The sequence below is a fragment of the Nuphar pumila genome, chromosome 13, assembly GCF_984573655.1.
Source record: "Nuphar pumila chromosome 13, dmNupPumi1.hap1.1, whole genome shotgun sequence".
NCBI classification, from domain to species: domain Eukaryota; kingdom Viridiplantae; phylum Streptophyta; class Magnoliopsida; order Nymphaeales; family Nymphaeaceae; genus Nuphar; species Nuphar pumila.
This window is the reverse complement of record NC_143261.1, coordinates 49,235,456-49,255,890: the sequence shown is the minus strand read 5'-3', so window position 1 is coordinate 49,255,890 and position 20,435 is coordinate 49,235,456. Positions and strand designations below refer to the sequence as shown.

Sequence of the window (20,435 nt, the reverse complement as noted above, 5' to 3'; positions counted from 1 at the left end):
TGTTGGAGCCCCTTTTGGTCCTCAAAAATAATAAAAAAAGAAATAAAAAAATAAAAAATAAAAATTACATTTGATCAAAAAAGAAAAAATAGTTGTTTTCTAAAACAACTGTGAAATTACAAAAATACCCCTATCGGGTATTGATGTAATAAACAGAATATATATATATATATATATATGTATATATATATAATAGGTACATTTTAACAGATATGTAATAGTCTTCACCTTATTCAAATAATCCATGATAGATAGGTTGTCTTTCTTGAGAAGCTGAAATTCACGCTTGAGGAACAAAACTCTGGCTTCAGATATCTGAGAGTATGTCTGTGTCAACCTGTCCCACAATTCCATCGTTGTGCAGTCATCGGGAATAGCAACTAGTACTTCCTGAGACGAGGTAGATGTGATGTAGGCAATTAATGCCCGGTCTTTTTTCATCCAAGAGACATAATCCGAGTTGCGAACAAGCTTAGTAGATGCAATCCCTTATGCGTCTGTTTCCTCCTTTGCGATGAACTCTGGTGGGGCTGGAATTGATCCATCCAGATGACCAAAGAGATGTTGGCTCCTGATAAAAGGAACTATTTGCCTCTTCCAAGTTAGGAAATTGGAATTATTTAACTTCTCAGAGACAAGTTGGCTAAGGAAGTTTGATGACAAACCGGACTGGGTTGAAGAAGAATCCATGATTATGAGATACGTGAATATAAAGTGAAAAATACTCTAAGAAAGGAGCAATCGAATGACTAATCAAACTTCAAGATAATGTGATTATTTAAATTCAGTCCAGAAGTGAACTAGTTATAACAGAATTTGGATCTGTTGTCCTTTTTTTTAACAAATATTAGATCACGTGAATATTCAAATTATCAATTCAATATTCATGAATCAAGCCACCTGAACATGCTGTGTTCGATTAGCATTAATAGGCTAAAAAAAATCATTATACCAAGATCACGATAAATCGTGTTTTCAGATTAATCAACGATCAGTTTTCAGATGAGAGAATAAGAAAACAGATTCTAGGATTAAAAAAAATCACGAGTTTTGCTTGGAATATAGTAGTGATTCAAGAAGATGGGTCACGATGAGAATTTAAACACAAAATTCACGAGTTTCAAGAAAGGGTTTCAAGATGAGAATGCAATAGATAACAGACTTTTAAGAAGAGAAGATGTGTTTCAGATGAAAACACGAAAGTACTTTCAAGAAAAGATGGGGACGAGAAGAAGAAATCATACTTTTGGGAGAAAATACGATAACACAGATTGCGGAAGAGAGGAAAGATAAAAAAACAGAGAGAAGAATATTTTCTTGACCGAAATCAGATATTCTCTATGGTCATACCTTTTAGAAGCAATATCAAACCCTAGATCCAACCTTGCTCTGATACCATGTTAGAACTTGAGTTTTCACCAAACCTGATATGCAACAGGAGGAAAAAGGTAGAAGAAGAAGACGCTGAGTCGTTTTGGGGCTGCACAGGTTCATGATTTTCTTAATGCATACGTGACATGATTCTTTATATTTATGTATTAGGTTACAAAGTAATTTGGTTATGGACATGACTGTCCTACAACAAACATAATATTACAAACGTGCCCTAGTAAGCACGTCAATCACGCAATCCCGGTTTGGGTCTGGATCAGACCCAAACTAGTCCAGCCCATTTCACGACACTTAATAGAAAGGTTTATTCCCCATGTTTAGGAAAACAAGGATCAATCCTAAACATTATGAATTTTGTATGTCACTACAAGCAGCAACAATTCAGAAACCCAAACAGGACCAACTTTCAACAATGAAACTGCCTTGAAATATTCTGAAAATCCAACACATCAGAAATCCTGACACAAATAGTATGTGCCACTAGAGGGTTTGCTGCGAAGGATTCCCTCTACAAATAGTGTGGTCAACGGCTAGAAATAGAGGACTCAAAAGAGTCGTTGGACTACTCCAATGACTCCTTTGACTAGTCAACAAAGTGTTGACTAGTCCAACTCTAGTTCTAAAAGAACTAGAACTAGTTCTAAATGAACTAGATCTAGTTCTAAATGAACTAGATAAAAGAAAAAGGAAAATAAAGAAAAGAAAAATATATATACATCAAATAAATATTATATATATAATACATTTTCATACGTTCATATGTACATATGTAAATACATATATATATATATATATATATACACCATATGTATAGATGTATAATTTTAACAGATCGATGGTCTTGAATCATGACCCAGTTGGGGTCCGATCCGAGTCTACTCGGGCAATTCCCAAGTCTACTCGCCGGGTTTGCCAACTATGACTAAGAGCAAATCCCACAACACACCAAGGACAAATACAAAAACACAAAATGCACACACTCACAAGCCACTAAGGGCAAATACAAGAAAATAAAAATAATATTTTTTATTAATGATGAATGCTCAAGAAAAAGCATATACATGGGAGGGGGTTCAACCCCAACATATATACAAAGTAGAGGGAGGACTAGCGGTTAGACTAGTCCAACGGCTAGTCTAGCTATTAGACTAGTCTATTGGCTAGTCAACTAGCCGTTAGACTAGTTTAACGACTAGCTGACCAAAAGACTTAAATGCCCCTTTAGGGCTGAACAAATACAAAAATAATAATAAAGGGAAAAAATACATATATTCCTAAAATACAATATATATATATAAAGGGGGACAAATAAAGAAAGTTAAGAAAGTATCGTGTTCTCACACATTCTTCTCTATAAAATATGTATGGTTTCCTTTAGAATGTGACTTAATAGTTAAACAGCTTCCAACATGATTCTGGTTCTGGAATTGACTATCGAACGCTTACCGGGTAAAGATCTGTCTAAGGCTTGGTTAAATATAAAATAAATGAAAAGATATAGATGGGTCAATTAGGATGCATGTCTCTAAACCTAAGGATGAGTTGAAACTGTGATCCCTAGGAGGTGTTTGATTTGAGGGATACAACCTATGTCACATAGGTGCGGGTGCAGCAATGCGGCACTTTAAAAAAATTTGGGTGCGGGGAGGGTGTATATATATATATATAATTTTTAACTGTTTTAAGTTAACACTAAGTGTATGTGTGCATTTATCTATTTATATATATAATATAGATAAAAATGAACTTGATTAGGGTTAACTGAATCTACTTTTAGATAGAAATGGACCTCAGTATGGTTGACTTCACCTAACACAAAGGAATCTGTGTCCAAGTGTCGCACCCGCCTGGGTGCGGGTGCGACGCGGGTGCAGTGCCCTGTTAGAAGAGTCCATGTGATATAGGATACAACATTGGAAGGGACTGTTGCAGCCCTTCCGCTACACTTTAGCCACCTTTTTTGGAACAATAGAGTTGCACCCTTAGGGTTGCAACTCAATTATCCTGAAAACACTTGTCCAAAACGAGTGTCTGGTCCCATTTGTTCAGCGTATCAAATACTGCCTTAAGGACAAACCTGTCCAGTTGAACCATTTACAACCCCATAGAAAAATTGGACTGAAAGGAATCTGAATTCCAGTAATTCCTTTACAGTACCAAAAGATATTGCTATATTTGTTCCTGATAAGCAGATGAATGCAATTATAGAATTGTGTACTATGTCCAGAACATATACCTCAGAGAATGAAGTTTGGCCTCTGCTTTGTCTTCCTCTTGCCTTCGCTTAACTTGTGCAAGTTGTTCAACTTTTGAGATATAAGCACTCTGTTTGTTGAAAAGATGAACTAAAGGTGAAGAAGCATACTCGGAATATTTTGAAAACATCAAACATATTTAACATGTATCAAGAACTGCCTAGTCAAAGTAACCTAGTCGTGCTAGGGCAGGGCATCTAGTCGGCCAACCAGATTCGATCAACCTGCCAACTAGCACCAGGTATAGATCTCTCTCTCTCTCTCTCTCTCTCTCTCTCTCTCTCTCTCTCTCTCTCTCTCTCTCACAGAACTAATTTGCATTTTGTACTCTTTACCCCAGTAGTCTTTTTATTAGAATAATTTTATTGCTATCATTACAATGGTTTTGATGCTTCACATTAATTGAACTCTGATGTTATTGTTAAAATGTACTCATCAATTATTGTAATTAGATATATTTTATATATATAAAAGATGATACATATACATATATGGTATATATGTATATGTATCTCCTAAATATATATATATATATATATATATATAAAATATATATTTTCTTATATTAGCTGTAGGGGTAGTTTAGTCATTTTACACATATTCCATTTTGGAATATGATTGTATTTTCTCTTTTATTTTTATTTTTATTTTTATTTTTATTTTTATTTTTATTTTTATTTTTATTTTTATTTTTATTTTTTCTAAATTTATTTTTTGTGGTTTGCGCCATATTGGAGGACTCCCCAAAGAGTCATTGGAGAGCCCCCAACGGTCACAAATGTGACTGTTGGGGGCTCCCAACGACTCCTTTGGGAGCCCCCTATGTGGCTCCTCAAAGGCTTATAAATAGGGGCTTTTGCCCCTTGTATTTGTCACTCCTTGTAGGAGCTTTTGCTCCATTGTAATGGGTGTTACACCCTTCTTCCCTTCAATAATATTAACTTATGCCTTATAGGCATTTTTGCCCCTTTTGTGGGTTTATTTGTTAGCACATTATTGAACCTAATATATTCAAAGTCGTTTCTTTACATGGTATCAGAGTCAGGTTGGGATCGAGTTGCTCTTTGTTGCATTGGGAAGCGTGTTATTCAAGAAATTTTAAAGAAAATGGTGAAGTTCTCGTTTCTCTCTTTTGCTTCTTAAAATCATTTGGTATGCATTATATTTTTTTAAGTATTGTGCATTATAAAGAATTAGATATGTTTTTGCATATGTGTTCTCCTTGTCATTACGAGTTTGGAGTCTTAATTCCATTGAACTTTTTATTTTTCTTTCGTATATTATTCTCTTTCGTATGCCTTTTCTTGAAAAATAAGTCTTTTAAGAAAGTTATGGTAGAAGTAAAATGTTTCTGAGATATGTAGCATTGCTCACATACTCTCATCATATTTATTTCATATTAAAGGTATGTGTTTACCCTCTAAAATGTCCTATATGAGGCTTTTCATAATATCATGTGTCTTTGAAAAATGATTTTTTATTTTCCTACCTAATAAGTTCTTTTTCATACGAGTAATATTTGATTAAGAAGGCATTTTATAATACCGGTTGAATTAAGTTTTAAAAATGATCTCATAAAATATGGTTATTCTCTTTACATTCTTCAATTCAATTTCAAGAATATGTTTTATTATAAAATTTATGGTCTTCATTAATGTTGCATACTTATTACATTAGGAGTTGGTTATAATCTATTAAGTCATATAATATTATGATTTTTTGTTTATAGATTTATGTCATAACGCAATCCTATTATTCTTTTTGGGATTTTCTCCACTTTAATAAAGTTTTTCCTCTTCCTTTCGTATGTACCTTCATTTGGGGATTTGTTTTTTTTTTGTTGATCTCTCTTTGAGAGGCCTTTTGATCCTTATGAATCTTCTTATGAGTATATATTCTTTGAGAAGATTTCATGATTGCTATAAGCTTCTTTTTAAATAACAATATTGGTTTTTATGAGACTTCTTAAATATTACCATCTTTATGAAAGCTTGAGAGACTCAAGCATTTTGCCCTTTTCTATATATTACATGCCTTAGTGCATGTTTGCTACTTTTACGTTTTTTGCGTATTTTGTTCAAGTATTGTGAGAGTGCCTTTGTGCACATTTTTTATAAAGTATTTGTGCTTGTATGCGTATTGTCTCTTCGTAGACTTTTTCACATGGTACTCTCTTTTCAATAAAGAGATGTTTATATTGCCTTCTTTAGGGCTTGTTTTTTGTCCCTTAATGGACTTGTGAGATTGTTTTTTTTATCGTTATAAGTACTTCCGCAATATCTTGTTACATGTTGTCCTAAATTTGCTCATTTAAGATTATTGTTATTCTACATCTTGGTATGCATATAATTGCAATTTATAAAGGCTTGATTTGATTCTTGGATTATTCCAAATTCGTTCTCACACATAACATTACTTATATATTTCATGTTGTGTTTATTAAGTCTTTTTTATAATGATCATGATTGAACATAATTTCGTGTTTATGCAAAATCATTGTTATAAGGCATATTGTTGTGATTAATTATGTTGGACCTTTGAATCGGCCCTCTTTGTAAAATCACATATTTGGAAAATGATTTCCCTAAGAGTTCATTGCCTTTTTATGGCATTTATTTTCTATCCATCACAAGTTATATGATGCATCAATCCTTTTTTTATGGCCTTATTGTTATATTAGAGATGATTGTTGAGGTGAGTTATGGGCACCTTGTGTTATGTCATTTTAGATTGTCCACTTGCCATATTATAAATGGTTGTTGAGGTGAGTTATGGGCACCTTGGGACTCTAGAATGATTTGTTATATGATCTCTAATTATGAGTGTGTCACTCGTTTTCTTTTGGCCATTGATCTTATGGATGCTCTTATTTATATATAAATGTGATGGATATATGGCGTTTGGAACCTTAAATGTTTTAAGGTATATTTAATTCAAGGGTTTTGGGACTATTGCTCAACCTTTGTTGTTTATGAATCTTATGAGTCATTTGCACATTTGTGAGTTCGTGTCTTGTGCTTTTTGTGCACAAGTGTTTCAAGTGTTCTTGTTGTGCGTATGTGCACATATTTATTTTCAAAATATTGTCCAAGGTTTTATTTATATGTTTGTCATTACAAGTTTTATTGCCTCAAAAGTCTTCTTCTCTTATACCTCTTATCTAAGTGTCATCATATGTAGACAAGGCACGTTGATTCACACCATGGTGTGTGATTTTAATCCATGTTGGCATTTGTGTCCTTGTTCTAGTCGTTGAAATGTATGTCCACGGTTGGCTTCTTTCACTCATTTCAAGTGTCATTTTATGTAGACAAGAGATGTATTGTGTTTTAGCCCATGGTTGGCTTGATACTATTGCTCTAGTAGCTGAACATACTTGTTTTTTAGTGTCTTTTTACGTAGACAAGAGATGTTTTTGGTCCATGTTGGCATGTATTTTCTTGTTCTTGTCGTTGATACACTCATTTCAAGTATTATTATATGTAGACAAGAGGTATTTTTACACACCTTTGTGTGTGTCTTTTGGCCTTTAATGACATTATGGTTATGTTATTGTTCTAGTAGCTTTTACACTTGATTTGTGGGTTTTAGAGGGCTAATGAGGTAATTGCTTGTAATAGATGAACTATTGTTGAAATTTGTGAAATTTTATTCATATTTTGCCCTTTAAAGATACAAGAGAATCATATCATTAATATGCATATTTTAAAAGCAAAATTTTTTGGCATTTAATCTACATACTAAGTGCTTATGGTTTTGGCCACCTTTTGTATTTAATATGCAAAATGAATTTTTATAATTGCAATCATTTGAGTAAGATGTTCCTAAATGTGTAAGGTTCCCTACTAAAATAGAGAAATGTGTAGATTATGCATTGTAAAATGAATAACACCCATTAATTCATACCTCTTTATATGCTTCTTTGAAGCCTTCTTGAGTGGAATATATATTTTTCCTCTTCTTTTGGGTGTTTTGCCACTTTTGGGGTTTTTTTGTTGTTCTCTTGCCCATTAGTGGCTATTTGGGTATATGCGTGCTCTCTTGTTTGCTCTTGAAGACTTCGTTTCTCTTGTTCGGCACTTCATTATAAGCCTCTTGTAGGGTCCCATGGCGGACCATTGCTTTATTCTCATTGCGGATATGTGTTTTGTCCATTTTTAAGAGCTTGTGAAAGCATTATGCATTCTTGTAATTCGTTTCCTCTTTGATATGATATATGATTTTGAAATTTTCATGCTAAAGTAATTATCCTATCATGTGCTTCAAATTTCTATGCATAAGTTATATTTTTTCATCATTGTTTTGTGGGTGAGTCATCCGATATGGTTTTGATTAATCTTGTTAGGAATGTTCCATTTGAGTAAAGTGCAAAGATATTTTTTACTTGTTCTTGGTTGTTATTCCACAGGATCTTGGAGATGAGATAAAAAGAAATACTCTGGATAGATCGGGAAATGTGTTCACCATTAGAAGACAATTGGAGGAAGGCATTTGCAAATTTCAATGGCATCCTTACCGAAGCCTCTTGGAGTCTTGCGACTTTTTTCAATCTTTTCGTTTCCCCACGCAAAGTTTGAGGGTGTTAAAATGTACTCATCAATTATTGTAATTAGATATATTTTATATATATAAAAGATAATACATATACATATATGGTATATATGTATATGTATCTTCCTAAATATATATATATAATATATATTTTCCTATATTAGTCGTAGGGGTAGTTTAGTCATTTTATGCATATTCCATTTTGGAATATAATTGTATTTTCTCTTTTATTTTTATTTTTATTTTTATTTTTTCTAAATTTATTTTTTGTGGTTTGCGCCACATTGGAGGACTCCCCAAAGAGTCGTTGGGGGCTCCCAACGACTCCTTTGGGAGCCCCCTATGTGGCTCCTCGAAGGCTTATAAATAGGGGGTTTTCCCCCTTGTATTTGTCACTCCTTGTAGAAGCTTTTGCTCCATTGTAATGGGTGTTACACCCTCCTTCTCTTCAATAATATTAACTTATGCCTTATAAGCATTTTTGCCCCTTTTGTGGGTTTATGTGTTAGCACATTATGTGCTTGTGTTTTCCCCTTTAGTGGGTATATCTGCACTTCATGTGCATGTGTATTGGTTCATTATTGAACCTAATATATTCAAAGTTGTTTTTTTACAGTTATTATCCTTTTTCTTTTGCAATGGATGTTTGAGCTGGTCTGTAATCTATTCCAGACCTCCATTTTTAGTCCATTCTCTATTTGCTTCTCAATTAATTGTTGCTTCTAATGATTTCCATTATGATAGTTGTGTATGTGATTTGTAGAAAACCTTTCTTAATGCTTGAAGAAAGAGAAGTTTTATGAAAGTGAAGATGCATCTTGTGTTCTCATTAGCAATAATAAGTATAATTTTGTCAAAGGGATAGACTCTATATATAATCCCCATGCGATAACCCAAAGGCCAAAGTGGTCCATCCCATTCAATGGAACAAAACTAAATGAATGACTACAACAATGCTAATAATATCATTAAATTTTTATTAATTTTAGCACTTTATATAATTTATTAATTAAAAAAGAATCCTTAGTCGATACCTAGTTCTGCTTAGGCACTGACTAGGCCCTTTAGGGGCCTGGCACATAGCACGTTTGACTGCATAAATGATCCTTTATGTAATGCCAAACGAAATCCAATATTTTGAAACACTGAAAAATAGGGATGTAAATGGTTCAGATTCATATTGGATGTGACCAATGCCAAATCCAACTTATCGGATGTTGCCTAAACGGATTCGGATTCGGACTTGGTTGGTGAAAAGCGAATACCAATCTGTTTTTTTTTAACATGTAATCGGATTCAGATGTTCATCAAATCTGCATATCCGTCGGCTTCGGTAGCAAAAAACCAAAACCATATCCGCATCGGATTATAATCAGATATGGTTTCAGCTTATCAAATCTGATTAAATGAAATCGGATTTGGTCAGATATCAGATAAAATCTGATCCATTGACATCCCTGCTGAAAACAGAACGGAATTAAAAATGTATATATGAAGAAAGTTAACTCTCATGCACCATCGTCATTGCCATCAATCTCATTATCTTTAGCCTTTTTTTTCTTCATTCCATGTTTTAACCAACAGTTTGCCTTCTTATCCTTTTGTTGCAACCGTAATCATATGCGTGAGAGAGAGAGAAAGCATCCTTTTTTCTTTTATTTTTTTAAGAAAGTCAAAAAAAGGTAAAAGTTACCTAAGGTTGGGACAAGATGTTACCTAAGAAACTACTCATTGACTTGTCATCAGGTGATCCCAGGAGAGCTCAACACAGCGCTCTATTGGAGATGTTCGTGACACATTGTGCAATACCTAATAGGAGAACCATCTACATATCAAGAGATAATGTCAGTTGGGTCTGGATATTGGATCCAGATCCAGTACCTATATTCAGATCCAGTATCCTGATCCAGCCTGAATAGGAGACCATGTTTCCTAGTTTGTGTGGTTTCCTTATAATTGTTGTTTCCTTTATTATTTAGTTTCCCTCTTGTATAAGAAAATATACCTTTGTATTTCAGTTTGCTTATTGCATATGGAAACAAGTATATTTGTAAAGAAAGGACTGTAACTCATACTCTATAAATAAGAGCATGCTATCTCATGGTTCCTCATTGGGAACCAGTTCAGCAGCAGCCCCTATTCTTCTTTTCACTTCCTGCTTCTTCTTGAGAGTGTTCTGGATATTGAAAGGTGCCATATTTATTATGGTATCAGGGCAGGAGATCGATTTGATCTATTGAGATACGGTCTAAGAGATCTTGGGTTTCATACCTTGCTTTCCATCTCTTTCTTATTCTTCCTCCTTGTGTTCTTCCATTGTCCTGTTATTTTTATTCCAAATCTTCTTTATGTCATATGATTAAACATATATTTCTAATTCTTCATTGACATCAATATTCGTTTTTTTCCTTCTTTTCTTGTTTGACGTCACGCCCTTGAGATTTCCCTATTTTCTTTAAATTCCTATCCTGCTGTTTTTATTTTACAGATATGAAATCTATTTTAAAACCATTTTTTATCCAGATTTTCAGATCTGAAACCAGATTACAGAAAATCTGATTTGCTTATTTCCTCTTTAATCATCACGTCACTCTTTGGTCTTTGATATTTAAAAAAAAAAAAGGATATTTTATATCAGAAACTGTGGATTTCTGAACAGCACGTAACTCCTATATGCCTGGTTTACCAATGCAAAAAAAAAAAGGTTGGTTCAGCTTTGTTTGCATTGACGTGATTGATTAAGTATCTCTTTCGTTTCATGTCTTTCATGGATTCAATTTCTCAATTATCCCACTCCTCTACCTTCCTACCCCAATTAGTTTCTGAAAAACTAAACAATTCCAACCTTTTAACTTGGAAGAGGCAAATAATTTCTTTCATTACGAGTCAAGAACTCTTTGGACACCTTGATGGATCCATCGTCCCTCCACTAGAATATATCAGCAAGGAGATGAGAATGGAGTTATTTCATTTGTTCATATCAGGAATCCAGAGTTTATTTCGTAGGTGAAGAGAGATCAGGCTTTAGTTGCGTATATTATCTACACTTTATTGCAGGAGGTACTCATTGGGGTACCTAATGATTGCATGACTCTACAGCTTTGGACTATGTTAGTCCAGACGTATTCTCAGATATCTGAGTCCATAATTATGTTTCTGAAAAAAGAATTTGAAAATTTGAAAAAAGGTTCTATGGCGATTATGGAATACCTCAATAAGATGAAAAGTATCATTGATCAGCTTGTCATGGTTGGTTATAAGGTTTTTGATAAAGATATGGTACAATAGGCTCTCAGTGGTCTTAGCCCTGATTATCATGTTCTTTCCATCACTTTGCAGTATTCAGATATGATCCCTGCATTTGAGAATCTAAAGGTCAAATTGTTACATCGTGAGATGACTCAGTGGTGATGTAGATATCTCTCATGAACCTTAAAAAGTTCTGGTTACTAATGTATAACGTGATTGTGGAAGAGGAGGCAGGGGACAAGGTCGTGGAGGCAGAGGTATACTTCTCACACCTAATATTCCCCTTAGCATTGATGCACACGGATGATGTTATATCCCTACATGCTTCATATGTAAAAACAGGGGCATATTAAAGCAAATTGATGGTTCAAAGAGGATCCTAGGTATAATCAGGGAACAACATAGGCACAATATAAAAACCAAAGCAAAGGCTAATCTGGAGGTCAGACAAGTGGTGAAGATCAGTTTCCTGTAGATAAGCAATTATTACTTACAACCCTTGCAGGACTTAATTTGAAGCAAAATGAACAAGCAGTGTGGTATCTCAATTATGGGGCTGCTAACCACATCACAGATGATGAGGGTAAGTTCTCAACTTTGATTCCTTATCATAGTAAAGATAGTATTGTTATCGGAGACGGGACTCGTCATTGTATCACAAACACTTGAAATGTGTCAATTCCCTTGTCCAAATCTAGTTCTTTGAACCTTTCTAATGTCTTCTTTGTTCCTAATATTAAGAAAAATCTTATTTTTGTCTCTAAGCTTATTGATAATACCAATTCTTATGTTGTATTTACTTCATCCTTTGTTTGTGTCAAGGATCTTCACACGAAGCAGATGTTCGTTGAGGGCAAAAGGTTGAAAAATATGTACTTCAATGAGGATCCTCTGTTCAAGTTTGTTGGTTATGTTTCAAAGCCTAGTCCAAGTTTATCGAGTCCATCTATTTTATTCAATTCTATTTCAAATAAAGTCAATCTTTGGCATCATCGTCTTGGTCATTGTAGTTGAGGTTTCATTAAAATATTGGCTTCTGGTAAACCAACTCTTGAGTCTAACCTAGATTATTTGTCTGCAAATGTCATATGTTCAAGTTGTCAAATTTCAAAGTCATGTAATTTCATTTAATTCCTTGAAAGAAAGAGCTTCAAAACCTTTTGAAATTAGGCATTCTGATGTATGAGGACCAACACCTAAAGTTTCTTTGTCTGGTAGTTGTTACTATGTTTCCTTCATTGATAATTTTTCTCGTTATACGTAGATATATTTTATGAAGCATAAACACAAAGTTTTTAATATATTCACAAAGTTTCACATGATGGTCAAAAATAAGTTTTCTATGACTATTCTAAATTTTTAGTGTGATTGTGGAGGCGAGTACTTCAAAGGAATTCATTACTTATCTTGAAAATAATGAAATCAACAGAAGAATATATTGTCCTTACACACCTCAACAAAATGGGTTTGCAGAGAGAAAACATCGGCATATACTTGAAAGTGTCTTAGCTATGTTGCATGCTAGTAGAAGTGTAGAACTCCTTTATATCTTTGGACTGAGGCATTTCATTCAGTTGTTTACATTATAAATATGTTGCCCATGAAGATTTTAAATTACAAATCTCGTTATTATGTTTTGTTTGGGAAGTACCTTAACTATGATTCTTTACGGGTGTATGGATGCATTTGCTATGTTCGCATAAATAAGTCCCCGAGAAATAAATTTGAACCTAGAGCTCATGTTTGCAAATTTATTGGTTATGCTGACAATTATAAAGGCTCCCGGTGCTATGATATCAAAAATAAATGCCTAAGAAAATCCAAAAATGTAGCATTTGAAGCAGGTTCTTTTGAGTATGATTTATGTGCAGAATAGGTTCAAAAAGAAAAAGGGAGCAATCTGGAATACTATTAGCCATGGTTAAGTGAAAAGTTGTTTTCAGCACCCATTGTTGATTTTTCAACACAAGGAGTCTAAGATAATCTTGAATAGCATAGAGAAGTTTTCATTACTGTTGAAGAAAATATAGTTGCAAATGGGAGATACAAACAAGGTCGACTTTACACTCGAAGAGGCAAAGAAACAACCAATGTAAATATCGAACATCAAATTCAAAACGTAAGCAATGATGAAAATGAAGTCAATCAACACAATGAAATTGTGCCACAACCAGAGTCCAGAAGGTCAAATAGGATTAAACATTTTATTAAGAGATGGGTAAGTTATGAAAACTTCAGTAAATACCATCAAGTTTTCCTCATACAAATAGAGAAGCAAAAAGAACCAATTTCTTATTTTCAAGCTATTAGAAATAAGAAATGGATTGAACACATGAATGAGGAGGTGAGAGCATTACATGAATGCCAAACATGGAAAATAGTTAAAAAGCCTCCAGATACAAATGTGACCGGATCAAAATGGGTTTATAAGATCAAGTATAAACCTGATGGTACCATTGAAAGATATAAGACTCGTTTAGTTGCCAAAGGATTCACTCAAGAGTATGGTATAAATTATGAGGAGACTTTCAACCATGTGGTTCAAATAGGAACAATAAGAATCATTTTATCTTTAACAGTAGATCATGGTTGAGTCTTGAATCAACTTGATGTCAAGAATGCATTCTTCCATGTAGACTTAAAAGAAGTTTACATGGAACAGCCACAAGGATATGGTGAAAATGATCCAACTGAATATGTGTGTAGACTTAAGAGAGCAATATATGGGTTAAATCAGGCTTCTCATTCGTGGTTTGAGTGTTTCTCTCTAGAAATTCAAAAACATGGCTTCTATAAATCCTCTCTTGATCATTCATTGTTTATCCACAAAGGTAAAGGATATATGACTCTTTTGCTTATATATGTGGATGACATCATTGTTACAAGAAGATAAGATAAACACATTAAGGAAGTAAAATAAGTCATGAACAACCGTTTTAAGATAAAGAATCTTGGTCACTTGAAGTACTTGGAATTGAAGTTGATAAAAAGAAAGATAGGTTAATCCTAACTCAATATAAGTATATTGTGGATCTCTTGTATAAGACTGGTACGCCTGACTGTAAACCTTTGTTAACCCATGTTCTTATGCATCAGCAGTTGAGTATTAATTTGGGAGAGTTGTATGATGATCCAACTGAGTACAAAAGTATTGTGAGAATGTTGCAATACCTTAAATTCACTAAGCCAGATGTTGTACATTCATTAAACCAAGTGTCTCAATTTATGCATTAGCCAGGGCTCACTCATATGGAAGCAGTGAAACGGATTTTAAGATATCTAAAGGGTACCCTAGGTGATGGGTTGTTTTATAAGAAAAGAAGCTATAAGAAAAAAAAATCATAGTTATGGCATATTCAAATGTAGACTTGGCAGGCGATCTAGATGAAAGAAGGTCAATTTTAGGGTACTGTGTATTTGTTTGAGGTAATCTAGTTTCATGGTCAAGTCGAAAACAAAGGGTTGTATCCCGATATAGCATTGAAGTCAAATACCAAACCATGGCAGCAACTGCTTCAGAATCAACATGGATACAAAATTTGCTACATGAGTTGGATGAGATAATCACTAGATCAGTTTTATTATGTGACAGTGCCATAAGAATTTCATTGAATCTTGTGCATCATGGAAAAACTAAACATATAGAGATTGATCATCACTTCATCAAAAGTAAAATTGAAGACAGAGAACTTGAAGCAAGATTCGTTGGTTCAAAAATCAAGTAGCAGATCTCTTTACAAAGGGCTTGACAAAGCAAAGATTTTGATTTTTGAAGTCCAAGTTGTCCATGGTGATTACCATGTCCAACTTCAGGGGGCTATCAAGAGATAACGTCAATTGGGTGTGGATATTGGACCCGGATCCAGAACTGATCTTGATCCAGTGCCTAGATTTAGATCTGATCCAGATCTATCCTGAATAAGAGACCGTATCTTCTAGTTTGTGTGGTTTCCTTATAATTGTTGTTTCCTTTGTTATTTAGTTTTCCTCTTGTATAAGGAAATATAACTTTGTATTTCAGTTTCCTTATTGCATAAGGAAACATGTATTGTTGTAAAGAAAGGACTGTACCTCATACTCTATAAATAATAACATCCTATCTCATGGTTCCTCATTGGGAACCAGTTCAGCAGCAGCCCCTATTCTTCTTTTCTCTTCCTGCTTCTTCTTGAGAGTGTTCTGGATATTGAGAGGTGCCATATTTATTACTACATGGCAACATTACTCCAAAAAAGGCAAGTGGTTCTTTGTCTTGGAAGAGATGATCGACACCCCACTATAATATATACAACTTAGGGAACATATCTAAAAAACTTATTTCAAAAATAAAATGTACAGGTCATCTAGTAATTTAAGATGTGTATTCGTGAACTTTTAGCAACAACTAGTAACTTGAAATTCATGCTTCATTAAACTCTGTACTGAACAACAGAAAAAATTAAAGCATAAAAGCACACCATGAAAGAGAACGTACATCTAATTCTGCAGCACGGCTATTTCGATCAAACACTCTTCCTCTCTTCTTTTTCCTTGAATCTCGATGATCAACTATGTCAGCATGGCCTTCACTTTGTGCTGTAAGTTCCATGCCGTTGGAGGATTTAAAGGTTTCTGAACTTTCTTCGCTTGAACTCTCGTGAGAAGGAAAATCATCAGTTGAATCTTTATGACCACCCAGATTCCTACAAAAAGCCCAATGCACTGTCTTATTATAAAAGAATACAAAATCAATCACACACATTTTTTTTGATTTAATGTGTCAAATGATGAACCTCCTTTACTTACATAACTGTACAAAATACAAATTACCCCTCCTTACATAAAGTACACATGTTAACACATAAAACAAAAATATAAGAAACTACATTCTTCAGAAACCTAAAAAGTCTTAAAAGATAGTAATTTTCAGACTTCCTGAGATGTACATGATGAGATTTTGTGATGATCTAAAAGGTAGAGAGGTTTTGCCCACTAAATCCTCGTGTTAGACATCGTGAGAATCAACCTCAATTGCTTGGACTATCATAAAAGATTTCTTTCAACATTGACAACACGCTTGTTAAAGTACCGGGGAGTAGGGCCATGAAATTCATGATAGTAAATCCCAAACAAATTTAGAGCAGCTCCATATGAATTAGGTCAAAGCATGGTATAGACCTGAATCAAGATTTTTCTGCTTTTGATTGTCTAGCATCCTAAGTAGTTGCCAACAAAATTAAGGAAAAGGCATGTACCTGGCTTGTCCTGTTTATAAATGGTTGACCCCTCATGTGAACAATGGCATTTATTTGAACGGTTTCTCCAATGAGGAGGGAATCATCAAACCTTTTCTTCAGTTTTCTTCATTAAAGAAATCTTGGACATTATTTTGGCCACCTTGGGGGGGCAAATAGACTTCAGAACTATGATGGGAATTACTGAGAAAGTAGATCTGTGAGAGAGAATAAAAAAAGGATAGTCCTGGTCACTTTTGGAAGTTGTTGCACATGATAGATGTTGAGAGCATTTAATTGAAGAGAGAAACGAAATGTTAGAATTTTTCATTGAGCACATCACTTCGTTAACTCCATATTTAACGATGTAAGATGTGTATCAAAAATATAACATTCTTCAGGCAGTTGAACTTGTTTCCAACTAGGCTCTATGATAATATTGTTTGGATCCCAACTAAAGGGTACACATTTGAACCCAATTTTATGGGAATGTGAATGTTGTCTTTTGAGTTCATTGGTCATCGATGGGGCCCACACAACATCTATAAAAAAAATCTGTTAAGGTTCCATAATTGACAGAGACAGAGAAAAGCCCCTTATAGAGGGAGGGAACACATTGTGAGTGTCTCCTTAGATATGGGAATATTTCACATTCTACTAGCCCATTGTGCCAACAGTAAGTAGGCCAACGAGATGGCATATGTTTGTGCTTCTATGGGCCGCATTCATATGGTGGCCATTGTGGTTAATTATCACATTTTTACCTATAAGTTATTTGGGCGAGTGATCAAGGTAATAGGATGGCATTTAGTGAGGATTACCTTAGTTCCTGTGTCATTCTTCATTAATATAGGAGGTTTCAGCTCCCTTTGTAGGCTTTCTGTGATGTTATTTTTTCAAATAAGATTTCCTTCCGTTTTCATGGAAAAAATACCATGTGAAGATACTGTTATCCGTTTAAAATCAGCTGAATCCTGGGGTAAACAGCAGTTAAACGAACTCAATCATGGATGTACGCAAAGTTCTTGAAACAGTTTGTCAGGTCTGTGAATATTGTTTATGAAACAACTTGCAAAATTAATGGTCAAATTAGATAGCTACAGAAGGAAAAATACCCAGCTTGCTTAACAAGGAAAAAAAAAAGTTAAATGAAACAAATAATAAAAGGCTATGCTTGAAGACAATCACAAGAAACTAAACCCACTACAGTATGTACAAGAGAGGAAGCGAGAACATTACTGCATTACTTACATTTCAACCAATTGTCCTTTTGAACATGGTGAAGTATTTCCAGTTTCCTCTTGATCCTAACAAAAATCCCAACTTAGGATCATATGCCAGTTCATTTCATGGAGATATAATGATTACAAGTTTACCTTGAATGCTTCTTTGAAAGCTTTACCTACCAACTCCTCCTCAGTGAAAACTTTCAGATCTTCAACCCTACAAAAGAGTACCAATGCACAAACCAAATAAATGTTTAAAAAGACTGTGAAATTAATCAATTCCAACTCAGACCGAGTGACCTTCACAGTTTTAATTTAACAAAAAAGCACTTCTGCCTTCTACAGAGCAGCAACAAATAGTACAAATTTGAACGACAACTGGGCTCAAATTTACACACCATTAAAAAAAAAGATACAAACTAAAAGAATCTTGAACTAAATTTGATGTGAAGATAAGGTGCAGAAGGTACACACTAGCTTCAATCTACACAGTAAGGAAACCAAAAGGTTGACTTACGACAGATCAATATCACATGGTTGAGATGATTCTTCACACAAGTCCTTTTCCAAACCCTGACAACCAGGAAAAAAAACAAATAAAAATCAAAATCAAATCAAGGAAAAAAGGAAGCGCCTAAACATAGATTTCAATTCATGGCCTTACACAGAAACACCCTCTACGGATATATGTTAATAGTCATAAAAACAGAAAATACATTTGAAGCAACTCATAAAGATAATAAAAGGAAAAAGGGGAAATATTTTATTTTATTTTATTTTATTTTATTTATTTTATTTTATTTTATTTTATTTTTAATTTTATTTTAATTTTAATTTTTATTTTTTTGGGAGGGGGGGGGGGGGGGGGGAGAAGAATCCTACCATATCCAAATGCAAAAAAAAAAGAAAAACCATACAGAAACAACTAAAATCTACCATAGATTTCTAAAACTTTAAGGCATCGCACATATATGTATCAGAATTCGAGCAGTAAACTTCTCTGAAATTCAAATATGATGATGATGAGATGAATATGCTTGCAATCAATCACACGTAATACATGAATTCCCACCCAGACCTCATACAACTAAAGGAAAAAGGGAAACTTCCAAACAAAAGTAGGAAACTGAGAGCCCATACCAGGGGAATAAAAAGAACCGGAAAATTCCAATTTCTTGCTAAAAAAGGTAAAATTGAAATGGAATTCGGCCGGTCAGGGCTTAGAATTCTTAGGGTTTCCGACATACACGATGATATTAAATCCAATGGAAATTAACCCCTCAGGTTTTGCAGATTTTAGGGTTTTCAAGATGCAGAACGATATCAAATCCTCCGGAGAACCTGGATGCTGAAATCTCGACATCTCGGGCTCCGGGAAACACCTAAAGCAGGAAGGATATAAAATACCTCCAATCGATAAAAGACGAAACCAAATGCAGGAAGGAGATTATGACCGAGCATTACCTCCAATTCATGGATCACAAACGCCTGGAACTCGGGGACACTGGTGAGGGGGCCGACGAGTCCGGCGGCGAATATGGGCCCGCCGCGAGGACACGAAGTGTAGAACCCCTCGTCCTGGAGCGGAGGGGGCTGGAACTCGACCAATTCCGACGCCATCTTCAGGCGGGAAGCTGCAGAATTTCAAAACGGAGGGTAGGGACGATGGGAGCGACCGGACGGGTATTTATAGGTTTCGGTGGCACCCAACGCTTTAGGGCTGTGAGAGGCAAACGGATCGGATTTGCTCATACTTCCGATTCGAACCCGATACATCATTTGGGCCATGGATCTTAAACTAGAACCCGAATGTGCTTTTGAACCGTCATATTTTATATGTTTGGACTCTTTAGTTCCAATGTTCCATCCAGACACCGATTTGGACTAGTGGGATCTGTGTTCAGGTGGTTTACGGGTCAATACATGTGTTCAACCTATTTTCACCTGATCCGGTAGTACCATAAGAAATTCATAGGTATGTAAACGGTTCTGATTCGGATCAGACGTGGCCAATACCATATCTGACTAATTATCTGAGCTAAACGGATTTGGATTCAGATGGTGAAAAAGTTCTTGCCAGATCCGCATTTTTCATGTAAATTATGGTCAAATTTGGATATTTGTCAAATTCACTAGCAAAAAATCAAAATCATATCGACATCCTGTCATAATCGGATAGGGTTTTGGCTTACCAAATGCAACTAAATGGAATCGTTCGAATATCGAATAAAATCTGATTGATTGACATCCCTACAAATTCAGATCAACTATGGTTCTTTTAGTACCCAAGCCCGTTTGCGTCCTAGTCAGATGGTTGGACCTGGGCTCCAGGTGCCAACAAGGTTCAGGCCCGACATTAACAAGTATAGGCCTTACATGTTGAGCCCAATTTTTTTGCCCCAAAATGGTTATAATCAAGTATAGAGCCAATAATCTTAAACTAAGGTGGGGGATAAACACACGGTAAAAAGAATAGGAGGAACAAAGTCGAGTGTATTGTTGCATCATACAATATGATTGTCTGCACTATGATATTCATATGCACCTCT

General features: G+C 34.7%; 1 protein-coding gene across 1 annotated transcript in view; it reads right to left on the bottom strand.

Moving 5' to 3' along the window:
- Positions 1–19,535, bottom strand: part of LOC149818316 (uncharacterized) — a 30,427-nt gene extending 10,892 nt beyond the window's left edge. Inside the window, exons 1-6 of the mRNA XM_089985604.1 lie at positions 19,351–19,535; positions 18,404–18,459; positions 18,037–18,103; positions 17,912–17,967; positions 15,922–16,129; positions 3,629–3,717 (exon numbers count right to left, since the gene is read on the bottom strand). Of these exons, the coding sequence (XP_089841730.1) occupies positions 3,629–3,717; positions 15,922–16,129; positions 17,912–17,967; positions 18,037–18,103; positions 18,404–18,459; positions 19,351–19,506 (632 nt within the window). The 5' untranslated portion in view covers positions 19,507–19,535. The remainder of the gene's footprint in view (positions 1–3,628; positions 3,718–15,921; positions 16,130–17,911; positions 17,968–18,036; positions 18,104–18,403; positions 18,460–19,350) is intronic.
- Between the last annotated feature and the right edge of the window lie 900 nt (positions 19,536–20,435).